This window comes from Apus apus, chromosome 1, assembly GCF_020740795.1.
Source record: "Apus apus isolate bApuApu2 chromosome 1, bApuApu2.pri.cur, whole genome shotgun sequence".
Classification (NCBI taxonomy): domain Eukaryota; kingdom Metazoa; phylum Chordata; class Aves; order Apodiformes; family Apodidae; genus Apus; species Apus apus.
In genome coordinates this window covers 19024577-19034138 of record NC_067282.1, presented here as the reverse complement: position 1 = coordinate 19034138, position 9562 = coordinate 19024577, and the positions used below count along the sequence as shown (strand labels likewise).

At 39.7% G+C, this 9562-nt stretch overlaps 1 protein-coding gene across 1 annotated transcript in view; it reads right to left on the bottom strand.

The window, feature by feature from the left end:
• Positions 1 to 751: 751 nt before the first annotated feature.
• Positions 752 to 9562, bottom strand: part of FGF9 (fibroblast growth factor 9) — a 32893-nt gene continuing 24082 nt past the window's right edge. The window contains exon 3 of the mRNA XM_051607986.1: positions 752 to 7697. Within this exon, the coding sequence (XP_051463946.1) occupies positions 7452 to 7697 (246 nt within the window). The 3' untranslated portion in view covers positions 752 to 7451. The remainder of the gene's footprint in view (positions 7698 to 9562) is intronic.

The window sequence follows — 9562 nt, the reverse complement described above, 5'->3', positions numbered from 1 at the left end:
CAGTTTTCAGATAGATAATAAGGCCATAAAAATAGAAACATTAATTAAGTGTGTGGAATATGGGCTGAGGTGGGAAAGATAAGAGGTGCAAATTCTACTGAAGCTAAGTATGAATTCCTTCATGTGGTCTCAGAACAAGGAAGGTGGTCTCCTCTCCTTGTGCAGTATAATAAACCAAGAGATACCATCTTCCCTTCTACACCAAGCAGCAGCCTGGCAGGCACACTGTTACAGAGGCTGAAACAAGGAGATGTTTAGCTTGGAAAAGAGCAGGCTGATCTCAAGAAACAGAAATTGCCAGTGGCCATGGCAGCTTGTAAGAACATCCTCTTAGCAGAGCATTCATGGAGTTCATTGTACATGAACTTCAGAGACACTGAAAAAAGCTTTTGCTAGGATGGCAGATAATATCACTTGGAAAATAATGGGTCATTACAGAACCCCAGAAAGACAGCTAAGAGTATGGAAGTCTTTTAAGAGGGATCTTAGCGTTAACAAGTTCACATTAGCTCTCCTTCAAACCCAGTTGAGATAAGGGGGTAACAACATGTAGTTTTCTTTTCCTTCACTATTTTCTTCATAGTTTTTTTTTACTGCATAAAGACTGGCTTGATTAGAAATTAGAATACAATGAACCCAATCACAACAATTATAAAATACAGTTTTCATTTACAGTATCTGCCTCAACACCCAAATACCACAAAATTATTTTAGGAAGATGAAGGTTATAGGAAGAAGCAGCTAAAAAAAATTGTTTGGAAGAGGGAGTTTTTATTAAAGAGCTAATACAGGAGTGCAGGTGATGGAGCAGGCCATTTGGGAGTGATTTCCATGCACACTGAAGGGGCCAAAAGACCTGCTTTCCTCTGAAGGACAGTGAGGTGGACTGGCACCACAGAGAAAAATATCCTTACTGGAACTGGGGACGTGTACGTGGCTTTTGCTCTTCAGGAAACAGTTCAGGTCTTGCAACAAAAGTGATTGACAACCAGACTTTGCATCTTTAACACACATGTTAAATCATTATCATTAAAAGAGTTGCAAACATCAAGTAATACAAAGCAGCTGATTAAGAGATTTCAAGTTAAGAAGGTGATGTCTGCAATGGACTTTAGATATTAACTGATGTGAATGGGTAACAAATGAGGGCTTCCACAGAACACTTTGTGGAAGAAGAAATGGAAATGGATATGCCACATCTGAATAAACTGCCATTATGCATGGAACAACCTTTCTAATAATCCTATTAGGAACATCGGGGATATAAAGAGGAAAATATAAGTGCTGATTCCATCTGGAGTCAAAGCAAGCAATGTCTCAAGGATAAAAATGCACAGAGGATGGTTACCAGCAAGTGTTCTGCTTTGCTTGAGTGAAGATAAGACAGGATATACAGTCTCACCATGCACTTTCTTTGTGAAGGTTTGCAAAACTACCTACAGTCTATGAATAAAAAAGACTGATTGTGGCAGGAAAAAAAGAGAAAAGAAAAAATAAGGATCCTAGCTGAGAAGTTATTGCCTTGCCTGCCAAAACATGAGGCCCAGAAAGAGAAAACTGGCTTAACTAAAGAAGACTTAATTTGGCTGTAATTGAGTAAATGTATATTAATAACAAGCATAAACGTTTCCAAAAAGCAATAGAAGTTATATTAGGTAAGAAATATAAAAGAAAGAAGTATGCATTCAAGAGCACAGCTGTGAGGAAATGTTTCAAGACACTGTTTCAAGGTTTACATCTACTCACTCAACAAGGGTAGAAATGATACTAATTTTAACAAAAACTACACTTGGCAGGGGGAGGGAGAAGGCTGTCAATAAAAGGAATGAGTTACAACATTACAGAAATGCTCTTTTCACCTAGACTTGCTGCCTCCAACAGTAAGATATACATAAATCCAGGCCCTCTGGACATGGGAAAAAAAAAATCTACAGGGTGTATTTTGCACATCACCATAACGTGATGGTCTGTGATTTCTCAAGAAAACAGAAATGTGAGAAACGTGTTGACAGTTCAGTCTAATTCCAGAAGTCTTTTAACTATGTTGTAGCTGCTACTTGTGAGGACTGCACATAAAAATAACTTCCGTTGACCTAAAGAAAAAAGGATATATTTTTTAATTTTATTTCTTTTGCTATGAGGTGAAACCTCTCTGCATCACTAATATGGAGTTAAAATTTACTTTACACACTGCTCTCCACCACAGGATGTTGGTGAAAATGTGTTCAAGAGACAGATGCAGGTTTAATAAATCCAGCATGACTTGAAGATCATTTGAAAAGATCTCACCTATGATAACAACAACACATAATGTATTAAGGTACAAATAATCTTATAGCCCTCTGTGTTTTAGCTACAACAGGACAACATCATTCTATGGACTGTACCAGCTTCAGAGCACAACCACAGCATCTTTGTAACACGTGTGACCCTCTATCCTAACCCAGGATCACATAGCTATTTTCCCGCCCCAGGTTTCAGACCAGAATAACTGAAAAATTTTGCAAAGACAGCTGGACTTTAGTAATAATGAATTAAAAATAAAAATCTTTTCCAATATCATCAGTTAGATGAAAATGCACACAAGCTATTAAAGATATATAACCATCAGGGGAAAAGGTAACAAGACTGGGTTTTATAAACTCCTCCACAGGTGGAACTTTATTATTATTCTCATTTTAAATTTCCTGAACATCAAGAAACATTTTCTGGTTTCAAACTTCCTGCAACTGAGCTGACAAGACACTTTGAGCAATAGCATTTATTTGTTCATAATCATGCACTGTCTTTCTTATCCTTGATGGATAAATTTATAAATCCTAAATTGAAGGTGCTAATTAGCCTTATCCTGCTCACTTCTCAATGCCAAAATCTTCAGCAACCAACTCTTTGGCAGGTTGTTCCAGGTTCTTGACAAGAGGAGGTGAGGTTACACTACTGGTACCTATTTAGGGGCCAGATGGAAAAAACACCTTGTAGTTTTATGGTAAAGTGAAAGATAACACCAGGGCAGGACAGAAATGACCTGTGAGCAACCCACAGAGAGCTCTAACAGTTTAAAAACAGAAAAGTCTGGAAAACAGGCGGCTTCTGGTTTCTGCTCTCAGATCAGTAAATGATAGGCCACATGGAAATGCTGAGGACGATTTTTTGGTTACTTCTTCCCCCAGATTCCCTACCTACAAATGCAGCTCCTACACGGACACAGCTACATGAGCAGGGGGCGAGTTTTCAAGATTTCATCAAAATTTCAAAGAATCAGGAATCTCACATTTCTGCAAAACAAAATGCAGTTGGAAGGAGCCTGGCCATATCCCTGTCTCCATGTTTGTAAATGTACCTCACAGGAACCTTATGAGAATTCACTAGCTGGGACAGCAGCTCATACAAAAAGATATTCAGAATGGCTCACAGCCCATTTATTTCTACTGCTACAATCATGGGTAACAGAGCTGGACCTTATATTTACTTCTTTACTTGATCAAAAAACATGCAGAGAAGAGCATAACATAAGAAGATGATGCAAGGGACTCTGAAAGACATGCTGCAGATGCATCCTGTCTTACCTCCTGTCATAGTCTGTCTCCAAAGAAACTGAGAGACTGCTTTGTAAGCAGTCTCTTCAACTCCGTCCTATTAGTACTTATTAAACCCACTTTTATCTTTTGCCAGGGGGACAACAGTAATGCTTGAGTTTTTACACCAGAGAGTCTCATCTCGAGCCTCCTCGTCTTGCACCCAGGGATTTATGAAAGGCATCTTCTTTTTCCTGCCAGTGGGCAGTTCAAGTTCTGCACTGATTAGTGACAATTTAAGAAAACTTCCTGTTTTCCTCCTTCCACTCCTTGCACCACCCAGTTCTGCTAGGTTTGATCCTCCTCGTCTCAGTTTGAGAGCACTGCCTGACACATAACCAGATGCAGCTCAAAACCAGCCCATACAATAACATTGCTCTGGATCTCCATCACCTTTTTACCCCAGACAGACCTGCTGCAGGTGAAATGCTAATCCACTTCTTGACAAAAAGATACCCTGGCACGTTTTTTCCAACTTAGCAAAAAAGAGATTTTTTTTGTCTCCCCAGAATTTTCTCACACTCATTCTAGGAATAAGAAAGGACACCTTTTTGCAATCCCATTATTACATATGTGCATGGTTATAAGAAAATGCTCTGAAGGGACATCAAGCAAATAATACCAATTTTCAAAATTCTGTAGCAATGTATTTATACAAATTACATAATTCTGTATGTATTTACACACCATTACAGAATATCAAGTAAATAACACCAATTATTCTTCTGTTTTTCCCTCAGATTTTTTTTCAAGTGAATTTTAGTGCTCAAGGAAGGTGCCAGATGGACAGCACTAGAAAATGAAGATTTCTGTTTGTCCACAGCACAGGAAGAGAGGCACTGCAAGCCTTCCTGCTGTGCCATGTCAGCCCTCTCCAGCCCTATTTTAGCAGGATCACATAAGGAGCAGGAGAGCATCCATACCTCTTCACACTTTGGCAAAGGAGCTCAGGAGCACCCAGGTAATGATGGTTTTGTCCATCGCCCACCAGGAAACAAACAGAAATAACTCATTTTACACAAGTGACTGAACAGAATCTGTTGTTCGCCACCCAAAAAAGGCCAAATTTGACCCAATGAACCTGCAGGGAGTGGCAAACTGCCAGCTCCTGGACCATCCAGTCTTGCAATAACGCCTATGTTAAATTACATGTTTCTGTATTTACATAAAGTCAGTATTTACACACCATTATGGGTTATTCGAGTAAATCGGTTACAGTTTATTTATATGAACTGCCATAAACTCATAACATTTTTCTTGGGTTTAATCCTTTCTTTAGAAAAATACAAAAAAATAAATTAAATAAAACATGTTAACTAGCAGTAATGATTTGCCTATGACTAAAAATCCAAGTCAATTTAACATTAAGACTCACACTGTGCCCTAGTATTGTGGCCTCAACTCACAGCATTTTTACCTTTGTGATTAATTTCCTGGTCTATGTCAGATCTACTGAAAAAGCAGAGTTGTGACCTCCTTTCCCTGCAGTAGTATTGATCTGTTTAACACTGAGCAATGAACCCTAGTCCTCACCAGAACCTGGCTTTCTTCTCCTATGGTCCAGCATGGCTTTGCACCACCTGAACAAATGATCCAGCACCCGTTGGACCCACAGCAGCCAAACTGCTTGCAAGTCTCAGCAGCTCCAAAGGGCTAAAACGAACTCATGGGCTGCAGTCGAAGGCTGTAAATTCCCAGGCAATAACAGTCCCTAGACAAGTATGTCTAACTGTATCCTACAAAACAACTAACATAATTTACGTATCTTTATCATTCATAAACAATTATAATAAAATGCCACGTTCTATTAGGATTACTGATATTACCAGTTGAGACGTGGCCCCTCCTACCTGCCCTAGTAAGAGAGGTCACATTCATTCAGGTCACCAAGCCAGAGGTTATTCCAGAACAGAATTATGTGTCAAATAATATATATATAGCACATGGATAAGAGTGCCATAGAGCAAAAAGTACTTAACTACAAATAGGCTACAAACTCCTGTATAGCTCTTCCAAAGCACATTTGTGCTCAGCCTCTGTACCTCTGCAGACAAAAGGGGGTATCAGGACCAGCCATGCTCCTGACAGATCCAGTGGCAAAGGTTACACTCAACTGAGTGGCACCATATTCAAATCCCAAGGGATACAACAACTACAAAATGCATTTGTCGCATGGAACGTACATGATTTTTCTCTCTCTTTTTTTATTTTATTTTTTTTTTACTGCAGGGTACTGGGGGAAAATGCCTCTTCATAAGCATTAATTCCCAAATGGTAACTGCTAATCAACGTGTTTGTGTGCTTAACATAAACTCCTACAATTCCTAAATATTACTTACTGTCAGCTCACTTCCAGTTCATGAAAATTCGAACATTCTTTAGGAAAAAAAAAAAAAATAGTCTAATATTGTGCCCCTCATTGTCATTATTGATAGAGATTTATTAGTTCATTTTGCAAGTTTTACTTTAGGAAGGGTGCTAATATCATGTATTATGACAATTCACACTGAAAGCAATTTTTCATAAAAGATGTTACAATGACCCCTATGGAACTTGTATAACTTCATAGCAGATAGTCAAGAGCACAAATAAACATGTTTACAAGAATGATCCTGTTAACCTGTTTTTTGCCCTCGGACATCGTTATGTGCTATTTGTGGAATCTTGAAATTAGTACAATTTTTCATATTACTTATGATGTTTCTGGCACTCTGCTTGGGGGGGGAGCATATTTATAATTTAGCTTTGGTATAATCTGCAATAGGTTTTTAACAAATAGAATATATGCCAACCCCTGTATTTTCCACAGCTGTGAAGTTTACACCGATGTAAGAAGTCACTTTATCAGAGAGGAAATATTACGGACACAAAAAAAAAAAAAGTCAAAGACCCAGTTTTCTCTTTAATCCTCTGGGGTTAAGCTATGAAACAAGCAGTCAGAAGAGTGAAGACTCAGTGTCATGAGTGGTGTGCATACTTGTACAATAATACGGGCACAAAAGAGATTGTCACCTTTACATGAGGGTCACTAGAATTTATTATTATTATTATTACCTTTTTATTGTGTTGCTTTGTTTTGTGTTTTTTTTTATCCATGCACCTTTAGATTTACTTGCATGAATATACCACAGGTTCAGAGTGGCCTTTGCCATTTTAATGCTTACAGAGCCTAAAGCTTCCAAAATGCCTATCTGGCCTGTACATATTTCATTAAAAATAAACTCTATATAATAAATAAATATATAAAATAAATAAAATGTTGCCTTTGGAATTTCTATAAATAAATTTAACTTTTTATTTTTATTTTCTTACTAAGAGGTCTTTGCTTTAAACTCAGTGGGGTGAGACCCAGAGAGCGATTAACTGAAAAGTCTCTTGTTTAAGTAAGACTGCACCCTCCATGCCTTTGTAAATGCAGCGTACACTTGAGCAGGCCACCAGTCAAAAATCCTGATGAATCGAAGTATGGCAGCTATGCTGATATATGACGAAGTACAACTGATCAAAAATTTAAAAGCGTGTCTATTCCCCAGCATGCATCAGGTCTTCCTCCTCCTCCTTCCCTTGGCTCCTCTCTCTTGCGCTCACACTCCCATTCACCCTCTCCCTTTCTCTCTCTCTCTCTCGCACTCACTCTCACGCTCCTTCTTGTACTAAATCAAGCGAGTGGGCATAGGCTCTCCTCCAGGAGGACAAACCTTTAAGTGCAGAACAAAATCAGCATGTTCCATCCAAGCCTCCATCATACATTATGCATGCGACAAAGTTTGGCAACAGTGGAGCTGATGTGATGACACAGCTAATCAATAAGAACCCACTGCATGAAACCTTTATAGTGGTTACTTTTTAAGGGCTCAAGTGAAGGAATTGTCTTTGTCAACTTTGGCTTAAAATATCCTTATATAGTTCCGGAACTTTCTCAGGGTCCACTGGTCTAGGTAAAAAATGTGTAAATTTTTGATGCCGTTTAGTCCTAGTCCCTTCTCTCGGAGTCCCATCTTTATTTAACGCAACGTAGTATCGTCTTCCAGTGTCCACGTGTTTATATAGATTTGATGAATATGTGTTATACCAGTTTTCTTCAAACTGCTCTCTGAATACACACTCCTGGGTTAATTTTTCCTATGGAAAGAAAAGAAAATGCAGTAAGGAGATAGATAGCCATAAAAATAAACTATTTTTAAAAGAATTACTATTTTCACTGCTAGAAATGAGTAACTCTTTGGTCAATTTGCAGAAAGAACCATTTAAGTATTCCCAGTTTCAGCTAAGTGAAGCTGTATTGCTGGGTATTTCATTAAGCAGTCACAAGGGTAGATAACTTTATGGGAAGCAAAACAAAATTATTCTCCAAAAGCCTCACTGTCCAAATCAAAACAGCAACAAAAACTCTGAAAACAGATCTTTTACTTTCTGATCATCCCCAAGCTGCACACGGGACACTACTGGACTTGTATAACTAATTGTTTCAGTCATGAGTGCAGGTATTCAAACAAGCAGATATAAATAAAGAAAACTAGAACTGGTTTGCAGCACTGTGATATAATACGGAGCTTTAAAATCTCTATGACCTTTAATTGTATTAAGAACTCGATGCATTTCACTAATTAAAAAATACACAATTTACTGTCCTTTGGTTTATTTTATGTATCACAGAACCACAACAGGAGCACAAACCCCACGCCCTGACATCAAGTTAGGTGAGGAAACTCCACCAGGCTTGCTCTACTACGATTGTCCTTGTGTCCTAAAGGACAGCACCCAATGAAGACATCAACCCTTCATCAGATCCCCCTGACACAGCCTCTCTACCCTTTCAGCTCACCCACTTGTCCTTTTGGTCTAAACTGATGGTGTTTGCTTAAAAAGAAGCAACCTGATAACCAGATTCATTTTAGGAAGGATTCACACAAGAAGACTGAAAAACAGTGGGGAGCTCTAGTATGGGAAAGCTGATGGAAAGCTGGGAAAAATAAGCCTGGAAAAAGTCTTTTCAGCTGGCTCAAAAAAAGATAATAATGGCAATTCAATACATTTTTTTTTCTCATAACAAGTGTTCTCTTACATCAACCAAACCAAACTTCCAGCCAAGGATCAATTTTTAAGTAATACAAAGCTCCACACAACCCAGACTTGTGTACATGTGTTTTACAGACATTAAATCATAAAACAGTCCTTTTAGATAGATACAAGAGAAGGGAAAATGGATACCAAGGCCCAGATGCAGCAAAGCATTTATGGCACCTAAGCTGTAAATGTCTGCCTGAACACAGCTAAGGAGCCACAGCTCAAGCTCCAGTGCCCCCAGGAAGCCACCATCCATGGCCTAATCCAGGAGATTCCGAACACCCACCATCACCAGAGCTTGCAATCTGCCCTGGGACTGCAGTTGTTTCTGGGGCCACCTCTGCCGCTCAGGACACTGCCCACAACCCTTTCCCAAAGCTATGTGCTCCAGCCCAGGTGTTTTGCTGCTGCTTTGCCTGGCAAGCACACTGCTCGCCCGGCAGAGCTCTGCAGCCCACTGGGGTTGGGGACTGGAGTCCTAGCCTGGTCCAAGGAGGGCTATGCTCCTTACAGAAGTCACTCAGGAACCATCCCACATAGGGAGAACAACTCCTGCACAAGTAGGAGAGCAAGCCAGCACCCCTACAAACTGGGTACTGGGCTGTAAAGCCAGGGCCCTCCTCAGTGCCTAAAGGTTTGGGATTTGGAGGTTTCTTCTAAATTCAACCTGTGGCAACTCCAGTAGGTAAAAAAGGAGCAAGTAAGCAGCTCCTGACTTCCCCTTTGATGGGTACTGGGAACTTTATGACCCCTGAGGAAAGAGAAAACCCTGACAGGACCAGGTTTTGGATGTTAAACACTTGAGCATTCACCATAGCACAGCCATGTCCCTGTGTGGACATGGGTAGCTGTACCTTGCACAGTCACAGGAGGAGCCAGTGATGCAGAAGAAGATGGCAGTCCCATCCCTTGCACCCTCT